At 45.0% G+C, this 13505-nt stretch overlaps 1 protein-coding gene across 5 annotated transcripts in view; it reads left to right on the top strand.

Annotated features, from left to right (window-relative positions):
- The first annotated feature begins 1921 nt into the window (after positions 1 to 1921).
- map7d1a (MAP7 domain containing 1a) overlaps positions 1922 to 13505 on the top strand; it is a 54332-nt gene continuing 42748 nt past the window's right edge. For all 5 annotated transcript variants that reach the window (XM_080858277.1, XM_080858274.1, XM_080858276.1 and 2 more), the window contains exon 1: positions 1922 to 2334. In XM_080858277.1, the coding sequence (XP_080714403.1) occupies positions 2277 to 2334 (58 nt within the window). In that variant the 5' untranslated portion in view covers positions 1922 to 2276. The remainder of the gene's footprint in view (positions 2335 to 13505) is intronic.

The raw sequence follows: 13505 nt of genomic DNA, 5'->3' as shown, positions 1-13505 counted from the left end.
GGGCTTAATAAATATGTCTCGGCTTCACCTCCCCCGCCTCCCTCGCCCCCTCCTCCTCCTCCTCCTCCTCCTCCTCCTCCTATATAACCCCCACCTTTCTACTGTCCAGTGGCTGCCTTGTGCTAACGCAGCTTCAACAGCTGCACAAAGGAGCCCCGCCGTTTTTTTAGGGGGGGTGGGGGGGTCTCCTCTCACGTGTGTCACTCCTCCCACCCCCACGCAACCCCATCACATAGCCCCGCTCCTTAGCAGATGCTCTTTCAGTTCCACAGGTGGCAAAGAGGCTCCGGGAGTCTGTTGGGCCCAAACACTGCAGAGAAAGGAATTGAAAGGACAGCTCAACAGACACAGAAAAATACACGCCTTGAGATAGGCTACATGGGGTCAGATTGGCCTGCTGGCTGTGTTTGATTGCATTTTCAAGCAAGCGATCAATTTCTGTGAACGGGTGGCTGTACAAAAAAAGCACATCAACAACTGTTACAATACATAACCAATCTATCAAATAAAACATTTGGTATTAAGAAAGACATCCTCCATGTTCTATACAGTTTCACTCAATATTTTAACAGCTATTCAACTAGCTCCAAGAATCAAATACTATGGATGCTCATACATATTCTGTTAAGGCTTGAATTAAAGATGATCACTGAGAAAGCTTTCAGCCACACCTCTGGAGAACTAACACTGCCTCGAGACCCCAGCTTACTCTGGAAACAGATCAGGCCCTGATACCATCTTGGAACGGGGCCAAATCCAATGCACAGACTGGACCCCCGATCCAGCAGCAACCCCCATCGGTGTAGCCCCAAAGCCCTCCCTCCCAGTCACTCAGGCTTTCCCCTAATCCAGAAGACAGGAACAGTTGACCTCAGCATCTTCTGCATGCTTTGATGAGATTCCTAATTGAACAGAGCGTATCACCCGCTTTTGGGTCAAAGTGCAAGAGGTTTACGGTCGGATGAAAGTTCTCCTCTCCTTCCCCCTCCTCTCTCTATCTGTCTTTTCTGCCTATCTATCTGTCTTTACAGTTTAGCTCTGTTAACCTACTTAATCCGCTGGGCCAGCCTGTTCATGTGGTGAAAACATACCATTGGTGGGCTGGAAGGACATAAAGCATTGTGTTTGATATGTGTGTGTGTGTGTGTGTGTGTGTGTGTGTGTGTAACCACAAAAATATTGTACATGATTTACGTTACATAATGGGGGCTGCCAACCTCTGTGGATTTCTTGAGTAATGGTAAGCAGTTGGCCTACTGTTGATGTAAGAGAATCTGGAACCCACACAATAAAGATAATGATCACTGGTTGAGTCTGTGCAGTCACTGACAAAAATAACATTTCTCCAACCATTCATTGACTAGGCCTATAGCCAGGCACAGAAAATCAAAGACCAAAATTATAGAACTGCTGATGTTCCAAAACGAGTCAGCAAATCTAGGAATAGGTCCAACTGTACAACCTCTTCAAACTGACTACCCGCCACACAGTAACCCTTTAATGTATTTAAATTCGTTATTCCAAAAGAGCTAGATATTCTTGATATTTGGTTCTGCTGCCAGAAAGGCCTGTACGATGGCAATGATACTTCGTTAACGCGCTCCGTCTGCTCATGTAGTGCACAGAGCAGAGACCACAGGCAGATTGTACCATTTTGGAGAAAAGGGCGAACGTGTCTTCTGGAATTTTAGGAGACTTTTCTTCTTGCTTTGCTGAAATGGACAATAAAGTGTTGATCTACTAAGTATTTTTCAGTGATTCCACAATCATATAAACGCAATGTTAGTGCAAGCGAGGGATCGATAGCTTTTCATCTCAACATGAAAACCCCATGACATATGGTATGGTCGATTGGGGAGGCCGAGTTGGGACCGTCCGTATGAGCATACCATCAGCTGTTGTACCGCTGGGTTAGGATCACCCCACTACCCTGAAAGTTGCCTGTCGCACTATCCCGTCACACCGAGGAAAACTTACCCTCGGTAACGGGAGAAGCATTGTTCTCGACAGGATATATACTGTGTCGTTTTTTTTCTGTGACTAACCAACTCTACTCTTTTATTTGTATATTTTGATGGTCCATTACTTGGCGACACCGGCTTTTTTCGCCCTCTTTTCGTCTCCAGCGCTCTTCTTTTGGAGGCAAGGGGAAGACTTGGGGTCCTGAGCAACTGGAGTGACTAAACCAAGTTTTTCCCCCTGCATTGCTAGAGGAATGAGTAGCTACACGAGCTGAGAGGAGGAAGACACCACAAGCGCATGACTGAATAACCGAAATGGAATGCAAAAATCTTATCAACGATTTGGGAGAAAATGGGTTGCCTTCAGATACATGTAAGTCTCACAAAACGTGGCGCATTTTATTTTAAGAGAATGTTGCAGTTACTGTGTGGTTTGGTTGAGTGTCGGCGAGTGCTTGGTTTGGGGTTTGACCGACTTCAGTTGTTGGAAACCTCTTTTTGTAAGAGGTAGACTCCGTTCACAAGTGCTGTATTTCAGTCAGTAGAAACTACGTGGAGAATTTTACATTCGCCCTTATATTTGACTTATTAAGTGAATGTCAGGTCATACAACTACATTCGTCGAAGTCGGCCATGCATCGTAAGCCATCCTTCAACAGATGTGATAGCCTGTGTATTTCTTCACGTGGGTGATCTATTGTTGTAGACTACATTTTACATCAGGAGTTAATCATTCGTAAATCTTATGATAATATAATGCAGGTGCAGACTTGGGCAATGTTGAAGTTATGCTACAATGTTGCCTGTAATGCTGAAAACAAGTTCGCCGCCTTTGTGTGAGTGAGCGTGTGTGTTGTGTATGGGGAATTTATGAAGTGTTGCTGGTACTATGGATTAAAAAGAAAATGTTACAATGGGCCAGTGGGGACAAAAGACAACACAGCTGTGTGGACCTGTGTTATTTACAACGTTAGTGTAGAGCATCATCACAACAGACAACCGATAAACTCTCATTGAATAGCAGGCCGATGTTGAATGACGTGCCATATCATTATGAAACAAATAAGTTATATGTCGTGGTATTTACACAAAATGCAGAATAATTTACACCCAGAGTGTAAATCACCCCTCCCTTTCGCATGTAGGTCTAATATCCATGTTTTGATCCCTAAGGCGAAAAGCTTCCACATCCAGCTCCATCTCTCCAGTCAAAATAACACATTTTACGTTGTCCTAGGTGCACCTCACCCATCATTAACACACTGATAACGTAGCGTAGCCTAGTTCTGTCAATGGGCTACTTTTTGAGACATGCCATTCGTAGACCATGCATTTAATTGTATGAGTATGAAAACAGATTGAATGACCAGTGTTTGATGAGATAATCCTGACCCCTCCCCCTCGGTTCATGTTTACGTCATGCGGTAACAGGTCTGGTATCGTAGCTGGTGCCTGCGGATCAACGTCTGTTAAATATTGTCACCAGTATAAGGTGCTCCTGTTGAATGTGATCATAATGAATTTTCATCATGTATGACTGTGCATAGGGACATCCATCAGTGGGCATCATAATGCCCTAGGAGAGACCTTTCTTCAGAGGCTATATCTCAGAGTGGTTCAGAAACCCACCAGATAAACGCTGGGCAAATGATGCACATGGGTCTTCGGAATTCTATATTGCAGACAGAAACAGCTCTGAGTTGTGGCATTGATCGAAATATGCGAGGATGCAGGAGGCATATATTCTTGAGGCTGCTGTAGGTTTGAATCAGTCATGCCCACCTTCCTCTTTGAGATATTTAATTATCACATCTTCTATTGCACTGCAGATGTTACAACGCTAACGAGGTTGTATGGTTATCTGCAGTAATCAGTTACCTGTACCACACTGCAGTTGGTTAGTGAAGTGATTACCAGCTCACACATGCTGTCTGGCGATTCACCAGTCTCTGAATTTATACAGTAAAGCTCTCAAAGTGCAACCTTGACAACGCTGAAAGCTTTCTCAGTCGGTACTGTTGGACTGTAGACAGTCACTGTCGGCCAGATAATGGTATCTTATCAGAGGTGAGTCAGAAAAAGCGCTCTGCAGAGGTTCAGGTCTGGCTTTACTGCCATGTTTGGTTACCATGTGCTGTTGGCCTTTTAGTTCAGCAGTTGTGACCTAGTATTACTTAAAGACAAAAAGTCACAGTAATGGTCAGTCACTGCTTGAGGCGATGCGAGGAAAATGTGCATGGCGATGGGTGTTGTCTGGACAACAGCATGCCCTTTTCATACTGTCCCATACAGTGCAAAGGCCTATTCTGCTATGGAATATGAAGCAAGACCTTCAGAGGAGGAAAAAGATATCCCCAGATCACCATCTCCCCAGCATGGTGTGTTGACCCACACCCCACTCTGTAAACAGAGGTTTGCCGTATGAGGCCTCCTCGACCGACAACTGAAGATTGGGCTTCCTTCCTCTGGCTTGGGGGTCGACTGGGTGGGTTGTTTTGGCTCCTAGTCCCCCTAGAGGACAACAGGACCGCACCCTGGCTGTGGGAAAGGTTGCGGTGGCAGCATTCTCCTGTGATGTTGTTGGTACTCCGTGCTAAAAACACTCCTACAAGGCAAGGGTCACCGGAATTATATTACAGTTTAACAGGATAGTGCTACGTGTGTAGCCACTGAGAGGTAGAATTGGACCAACTTCCTGCTTTTTTATGAATTAAATAGTTTCATTAAAGACATGCACAGTTCATGCAGTATGGTTGGAGTACTGTGCAAGGTCTAGACATTTAAATTGTTTGTAATATGCTCAGAGAAGTGTCAGTGGGTGTTTCATTAGAAATAGACAAATCAATAGAAATGATTGTGTTTTTGTTGCACTCTACTACCTCCTCTTGCACCGCAGACCGCCCATGCAATAAGAGGACTGTTATTTAAAACCTCTTCGGAAAAAATGTAATTTTGAGGAATAATATTGACAGTGAAGATGGTAATTCGCATGATATGGGCTTTGTCATCATGCACAGATGAACACACATCATTCCTCTAATGACGAGAGATATTGGTTCAAATGTAGCTCAACCGGTCTTCAAACCCTTCTACATGTATCTGTTTTCAGAGGAGTATTGATTTTAGTCATAGCTTTGTCAAGAGTCAAAGCCATGTTGAAACATGCAATGTTGAGTTACACTTTGTGGTTGAAATCGACTGACAAACCAACACCCTCGGATTCTCCAATAGCTGACTATCTCAGGGGCATGTCGACATTTTGGCATGTGATGCATTACAGTGGAACGAGAGAGTCAACTCAGTCTTTTCTTGCGTGACACTGTTTGGGAAGTAACTCATATCCTAATACTTAGTTAACGCGCCCACACCTCAAGTATGGAGAGGTTTTTCCAGCTTGGTCATATTTACATAATGTTCCTCTGTGTTTCTGAAGCACCCATACTTGTTAGTTGTTCACCATGTCATCTACCTGTTTAGTTAAAGTGTCCTTAAAGGTGCAGTCCACGATTATAATCCCATACATTGTTGTCAAATTCAAGCTGTCCGTTCAGTGTTTGCGCTGAAAAGACTCTTGTGTTCCTGCACAGTCCTGACTCGGTGAATGGGAAGCAAACATAGTGGCTCAGACTGAGACATAAACAATCCCAACCAATCAGTATGGTGCTTCAGGAGCACGTAAGGTAAGGGTGTCATTTATTTGGCTGTTGAGCACAAATATCAAGAACCTTTCACAAAACAGAAACCTAATCGCAGACCGCATCTTTAACATTTGACATCAGTTGTTTTGTGTCTTGTGAAGAGGGCCTACTGTTCTTTACATGCTGTCTTTGTGTAAGAATGGAGGCTTAGTTTTTGTCTTCCCCATAGAGAAACATGAAGTGGTTGAGAATGAGGTCTTCAGACAATGGTGACTGTGACTCATTGGCATGCTCCTTTGTCACACAGGAGAGCACAACCTCTTCTTATAGCAGCAAGACTTTTTTTTGTCAGAGTAGTTGAACGCTCTTCTCAAGAATAAAACTCAGCTCATGAGTTTCTTAATGGAAATGGGCCGCTATCAAAAGAAATGCTAATTCACTGTGTGTTTTTGTCTATTAAATGAGACTTTCATCCTCTATTTAATAAAGGAGAAGATAAACCACTATCTTCTCTGCCCTGGGTCCACTCTGAAGCTTCTTCTCTGCTATTGTGCGGAGTGGCGCTGCAGGAATGGGCCTGTTCAGGACTTAGAAGAACGACTTCTAATCCTCCTTTTCTTCAGGCACAAGACACCCAGATGTTACTCAGATAGTGGCTGACAATTGGGTCACCTCTAGTCCAGATCAGGACTGGGTATGCCCCCACCCCCATGCACCCCCACCCCCTGTCTTTTTTTCCGACCACTCTCTCCACTCATCCATAAATCTATCTTAACACTTGGTGACTGCAATCAATCAATAAATCTTTTTTTGAAAAAAAAAAAAAAAAAAAATCTATTCACTTCACCCCCTTTTCTCCTCTAGTCAGCCTCAATCAGCTCTCTGTCCTGTAAGATGAGAGATAACGCAGGAGAACATTTTGCAAATAGGGATATGTGTAATTGAATTTTGTTGCCTCAAGAATGCCCTTTTTCTAAAATGATACATAAAAAAAGCAGTGTTGCTGTATGAAAATTGGAGTAGTAACTCCTCATGGTCCTTTTTGACACTGCGATACTGAAAATGACGAGAGGGTTCTGCTTCAAACATCTGGCTTTAAACATTTGCAAGCTTGTTGAAAAGGTCAGGGTGAGTGAGCGATGATAGGCTCTGCCATCAGAATATGTCCTTCACTTAGCCTTCAGGTGTTGAATGTGGTAAAAACCAACGTTGTATGGATGTAAGGTGAACAGGATCATAAACACCAGTAGTGAGTCAGACCTTTGAAACCCATCGATGAACTCAATAGCATTAGGGCCTTTTTCCTTTTAGTGGAAACGGCTCGTTGAATTTTCATACCAGTTTGCATTGATCAGGCCTCCTCAGTGAGATCAATACAGTTGTCCTGAATAAATGCCATGATTTGCATCTTGGCCAGGGCCTTGAGCCAGACTGGTTCGTTACTGGTGAGGGGCTTGAGCTGGACTGTTTAGTTGCTGGTGAGGGCCTTGAACCAGACTGGTTCGCTGCTGGTGAGGGGCTTGAACCAGACTGGTTCGCTGCTGGTGAGGGGCTTGAGCTGGACTGGTTCGTTGCTGGTAGGGGGCTTGAGCTGGACTGGTTAGCTGCTGGTAGGGGGCTTGAGCTGGACTGGTTAGCTGGTGGTTGCTGCTGATGAAATGAGATGTGAGTAGAGGAAGGTGCTGTGTCACCCTCGCTTGTCTGAGCAGGTCTGTCAGCGGGAACATAAAGAGATGGGAAACAGACTGACTGCCCAGTGTGTATGTGTGTCTCTCTCTCTCCCGCTCTGTGTGTATGTGTGTGTGTGTGTGGAGTTAATCATGCGTGGCGAGGCGTTGTGTAACAAACGAAGCCCCACCAACCCCTGCCCAACCCCGTGATGCCCATGGAACAATATCACTCAGCTCTGCAGCCTCAGACCAAGGAGCCGTTGCGTAACCATCAGAGAATGTGAGCTAGCCCTGTTTTTTCCATTTTTCTTTTTTTTTGTAGTGGGGGGTGGCAACATTAGTGGCTTTGTAAGGTGGCGCTGGGCAGGAAACCAAGGTCTTCGAAGATATGCAATCCTTAAAGGCACACTGTTACGCTCTGCTAATGAGAGAAGGAGAGAGAGAGAGAAATAAGTGAGAGGAGAGAGAGAGAAAGAAGTGAGAGGAGAGAGAGAACTGGAGAGAGAAACCGAAAGAAAGATCATGGCTTTCCTACTTCAAGCCAGACCACTATCTCATGTTGTGTGTGTGTGTGTGTGTGTGTGTGTGTGTGTGTGTGTGTGTGTGTGTGTGTGTGTGTGTGTGTGTGTGTGTGTGTGTGTGTGTGTGTGTGTGTGTGTGAGTGTGTGAGTGTGTGAGTCTGTGTGTGTGTGTGTGTGTTGTGGTATGAAGTGTGCCACTAAAGCTCAAGGCCACTTTGACTCTCTAAGTTGCTTCCCACAGGCAAAGTAAGGGAATTGACAGCTTGATCAGCTGACATTGTGCCTAATGTGTTGATGTTCCCAACCAACTGTGTTTGTGTAAATGTGTATGTCTGTTTGTATGTTGGCGTGAGATGATCTTCCCAACCTCCTGTCTCGCAAATGCTAAAGAAAGTATAACAGCTGCTGTAGTGTGGAATATACTACATGGATTCTCATATCAACGTGTATCAGAAATGAGTTTTGTGTTTTTTTATAATGTGATTTTGAATCCAGTTTTAGATCTTTCTCGAGCAATTGAATTTGGGAGCACAGAGGAATGAGAAGCAAAACAAAAACAAAGCCTTTTTTCAGTCTCACAGCTGTGGGGAAGTGAGCCGTGTTGAAATGAGAAGCGCTTTAATCTCTAAGAACTCTTCATTGCTCTTCTAATCTTATTTCTATGCGGTATGGGTTTCGCTGTTGACAACCCGCCCAAGCTTTTCTGAGTAATACTGTTAATTCCATACGCAGTGTGTCAATTTAGGAAAATGTCACTAATCGAGTAGCTAATCAAGACCTTCCCAACATATTTATCCTTTTTTTAGGTTCATGAGAAGAAAAAAAAAGTTTGCATTGCAAAAAGATTATAGAAATGCAAACTCCTGTCAGCAGCTTTGTCTGATAATGTATTTCACATGCAGGGTGCTGGATCCAAAATGCATTGTGTTCACAGCACACTCTGATTTTCTGAAGGAAACAGGAAGCATGCTAAAGCTGATAGATACATCTTTGTAATGGCTCTGTCAAGCCTCTGGAAATAACAGAAAAAAGATCTAGACATCCACCTCCCTGCACCAGAGTGGCATGGCATCCCTGGCGTGGGTGTGCTCCATGTTTGTGCACATGTTAGGAGAACGCGAGGGACTAGAATGCGAAGCATTCCTTTGAACAGCCGATCCTCGTCCTGCGTTTGATGGAAAGAACACGGAGAAGTACGGTCGAGTGGAGCTGAGCGGATTGCCGAGCCTGCTAGCCCCAGGACTGTGCATGCGAGCACATAGCATCACGTCAGCAGTGGACTCCCATGCAGAGCCCAGATGGTGTACATCACAAAACAGCACAGAGAGATGCTCAGGCCTCTGATAGGAGAAACAGCGGAAGTCCTCCTTCTCTCCCCCCTCTCTATCTCACACTGTCCTGCTTTCTCTCTCACACGCTTTCTTCCTCTCTGAAATGGAAAGACAAATAGAGCGGGTCTTGTTTAAAGAGCTCTGGATCTGCAGAGGAAACAGGGGATTAAATATTGGCACCAGACCATGGCAAGTTCAAAATCAGAATACAAGTCTTGTTCAAATGTTGATATTTTGAGTGAGCATATTACTGTTCTTTGCTGTGTGCTGTGTGAATCTCAGTTTCAGCCTCACCCAAATGGAACACATGATCTCTCATATTCAGGGTCTGGGCAGATGTTTATTATAATACTAAACTCATTTCAGCTTTGAAGCACCTTTCAAATCTAACATCCAGGTCACACCGTTTAGCCAGTGAAGAATATCATGAACACTTTTTGTAACTTCTAGTCTACTGTATAATCCATGCAACCAAATGAAATTTCCCTGGCTGATGTAATCCATTTTCTCCATTAGGTCTCTAATATGAGTGACTTACAAATCTAATATGTGTCCTCTTGGGATTGCAGTCTTCCACATTAATGAAAAGGTCATACTTGAGTTGTCAGTTTGGGATTCCTTAGAAAATCAGTGTGTCATTCTATAAAATGTTTCTGCAGATTTAACCTAAAAATATTTGCCCTTAAGGACTATAAGGTGACAACCAAGAGACCACCGCTGTCGTTTGAGATAATCATGTGTGTGAAGCAAAAGGCCTTAATGCATTTTTGGGGAGATCTTCTGGCAGAGCAGATATGTCCTTATGCTCTTCAGGGAGATCGAGGGAGTAGATTGATGAACAGTTTTACCGGAGGGGGGGCTAAATGCTACTTAAAGCACAGCGATTATATGCATATTTAAGGATAGTTCATGATTCATTACTTCAGTTGTTAGTCATGGCCCTTTAAAATCCCTGAAATGCATAAGAAAAGGATTTGTGGGAAGCCGAGTTAAGCTTAACAGAATCGACACGGCGAGTTTGCTGATTTTCAGAGCGTCCTCTGAATGGGGCATTTATTCCTGTGCTCTCCCCTCTGCCACACAAATGCGCTGGCCTGCTCACCTTGTAGGTCAGAAAACATGGTGACATTTCTGCCAAACTTGTACGCAAGCTTACCCTTATGCTGTGCCCCCGCTTGTCCCCCCACACATGTATAGTCCCCCAGTTACGAAAGGCTCGGATTCTGCTAAGGATCAGCCCTAATTAGGTGCCATTGGAAATGATTAAATTGTGCTGGTGATTGAAGTCGATCAATACTTTCATTAAACTTTTTCTCTTTGAGCCAGTTTAGTCTGTACAAGTAGGAGCAGTGGTGCGATATCCAGTTCAAGTGCCTCTACATGGGCAGCTAGGTGCCCTAGATATGAGTTGGCAGGCGGCATGCACCTACTTTGGCAGTGCTGTGTGTGTTGGGGATTACTCTGAAACACTTGCCTAACACTGGGGCCACATGCTGCCTCATGGTTGCCCTTGCCGTCTCAAATCCCAAGAAAGCCAGAAAAGCGTTAGTCAGCTGTTTACAAAGCTACTTTCTCTCCCCCCGCCCCTCTCTTTCACACACACACACACACACACAGACACACAGACACACACACACACACACGCACTATCTCGCTCTCTCTCTCTCCTTTCCCCTCTCTCTCTCCATCTCTCTCTCTTTTTTCTCTCTCTCTCACTGCTCTCTCTGTTCCTCATTCTGCTTCTCTCCTGCTTTCTCCTCCGCCGTGTCTCTTCACACTCTGAGGTCTGTGCTGCTTCGTGACCTATCCCATGTCGTCATAGCCGCCCTGGCCTAATTTTAGGCACTGAACAGCTGTACCCCAGTTCCCATTTGCTGGCTCACGCATGGGTTAACAAGGAAGCAGGGATTTCATGTGATCGCTTAGAAGCCCTGTCCCAGAAGCTGGGCAGTCTGCAGGGCCTGTGGCCTGGAATAAGCAGACAGGGCACCAGGCCCAGTCAGCAGACCCAGACCCACCTCCTAATATTAGACCTGACCCAGCGCGAAGGAGGCAAAGGACGCAGTCATGGTTCCTGTCGTCTGACATTTTGTTTACACACAAAAAAAATATACTCATGACCTTTTCCCCTTTTAGTGCATTATGTGTTGTCAGGTACCCATCTTTGGTGCCTGAACCAAAACCCTAAGCACTACTAGTACTTTTTAGAGCCTTTGCACTTATCAACACTCAAGCTGGAAGTTTGGCTGAGTGAACTTTTTTTTCTGATTGAACCGTCGTCTCTTCCCATTCTGCTCTGCAGTCAAGAAGCCCAAATAGGAGGCAGACATTTTGAATGTTTTGTTTAAACTCCATGGAGAGGTTGCAGGGATACCAGAGGAACCTTTTAAAAGCTCTCAGCCGAGACTTTAACAGGAAGGTCACAACTGCTGCACTGCCGTATTTCCGTTGGTTTGACGGGAGTGAGCTAAGTGCAGTGAGTTGCGTGTCTGTGTGTGTGTCTGTGTGCGTGTCTGTGTGCGTGTCTCTGTGTGTGTCATTGTGTTTGTCTGTGTGTGTGTCTGTGTGTGTGTGTGTGTGTGTGGATGTGTGTGTGTGTCTGGAGCCCATAATTAGACCCTGTGCTTGCTTGTGGACAGGACATCCCACGTATGTTAGGGAGCTGAAAAGCCAAACGCTGCTTTAATGAAGCACAAGACCAGTCGTACTGCGCAGAAAATTACACGTTAAGTGAGCAAATCACCACTGCTGCAAGAACCTGTTGCTTCCATGTCATTCATCTGGGCTGGTAAGCTTTAAGGGGGAGATAACCTATCCTCTACCTGTTAAGTGTGCAATGTGAAATAACCATGCCTCATATTCAGAAGCATGGAGCTGTTTGCAGTTTTTTTGAGTAGAACAGTGCAGCAGGATGTCTTATTTTGGAATATTGTCTGATTGCATTTGTAATGGGTATGTCATGGGTGCAGGGTTGTCCTTGGAATTATATTTTGGGAAACACGTAGGACTTGAGATGTTTTTGGGTGTGTGGAGAAGTGAGGCTGGAGAGTGCATGTAGTCTGTGATTTCACTGGCTTGGCGGCAGGTCACAGCTGTATCTCAGAAGTCAGTCAGCCAAGGGCAGCCTGCAGATTTATGGCTTTTGGAGGCAAAGCTTTTTCTGCTCCTTGAACTAGAATGGGAGGCGTGCACAGTGAAATTAGGTGAGCTCACATAACTACCAGCCAGCCTCTGCTTGGTACATGTGTGTCAAGCCTGAATAATTCACATTGGGGGCGCTATAAATAGCATCAGAAGCAACGCTAGTAAGTGTTCTGTGCTATAATTAAGTACCCGCCCCCTCTGGAACCCTGGTCATGTGACATTGGTGTTGTGGCTCTAATTTTGGAGGACGATGGGTAAAGGTTTGGAAAAAGGTAAAGGTTGATACCAGTGTTGGTAAGGTACTGCAAATGAGTGTATTTCACATAGGCAAGGCTGTTTCTGTCTGGTTGCTTGGGTGATTGACCACTTGGTGACAAAAAACTGTGCAATGAATGGGATGCCACTCAAGTCATTTATTCCCCTGGTGTCCCTTACTGCCCCCTCCCCCCCCCCCAGTCACGCTATTATTTCATTTAGGGGGGCTGCCCATAGCGTGCATGTCATTTCCTATTAGCACTCAGGCCAGTGTCCCATTTCAGTACAGAGAAAGAGAGAGAGAGAGAGGAAGTGTGTGTGTGCGTTTGTGTGCGTTTGTGTGCGTGTGTGCGTGGCATGCACGCAAAAGACCCAGAGTGTCAACCTCTTGGGACCTGCTGCTCTCTCAGATTAGCACTGCATTCAGATAGTGCCTTTGAAATGCAAAATTGTTTATTTATGTGTTTGTTTGTTTGTTTGTTTGTTTGTTTATTGGTTTATTAGTTTTCGGAGACACTCACAACATACCAAACACTAATACCAGTCAGTCTGAATATTGCCAAATAAGCCTAGAAGATCAGTCTTCTGACAGTTGCATGGATTCATTTTTCAATGATACAGAAATGAGAAACGCCGCATCACGAAAAGGCTTGGCTCTGCAGCCACCACCCAACAAGCCACAGCCTCCACAGCCAACACCTTGCGTAATGGCCCAGCTTACCCCCTCTTTCCCCTGGGAGAGAGAGAGTGAGTAGGTAGGTAGGTACCCTGAGGTGCCAGGCTGCTGTGAGAGAGCACTGCTGATTGATGGTGCAGCTGTGCAACTGGTTTATGAGAGCTGCCAGGGCAGTGGCTCTGTTCTCCTTTCTGTTCTCCTGCACTCTAGCTGTGCTTCTCTCACTCACTCTCTCACTCTATCTCTCACACACTCACTCACTCATTTACTCTCTAGCTCTCTCTCTCTCTCTCTTTGGCTTTAATTCTC

Source organism: Sprattus sprattus (assembly GCF_963457725.1).
Source record: "Sprattus sprattus genome assembly, chromosome: 19".
NCBI lineage: Eukaryota > Metazoa > Chordata > Actinopteri > Clupeiformes > Clupeidae > Sprattus > Sprattus sprattus.
The sequence above is the reverse complement of the archived record's forward strand: the minus strand, read 5'-3'. Positions and strand labels throughout refer to the sequence as shown.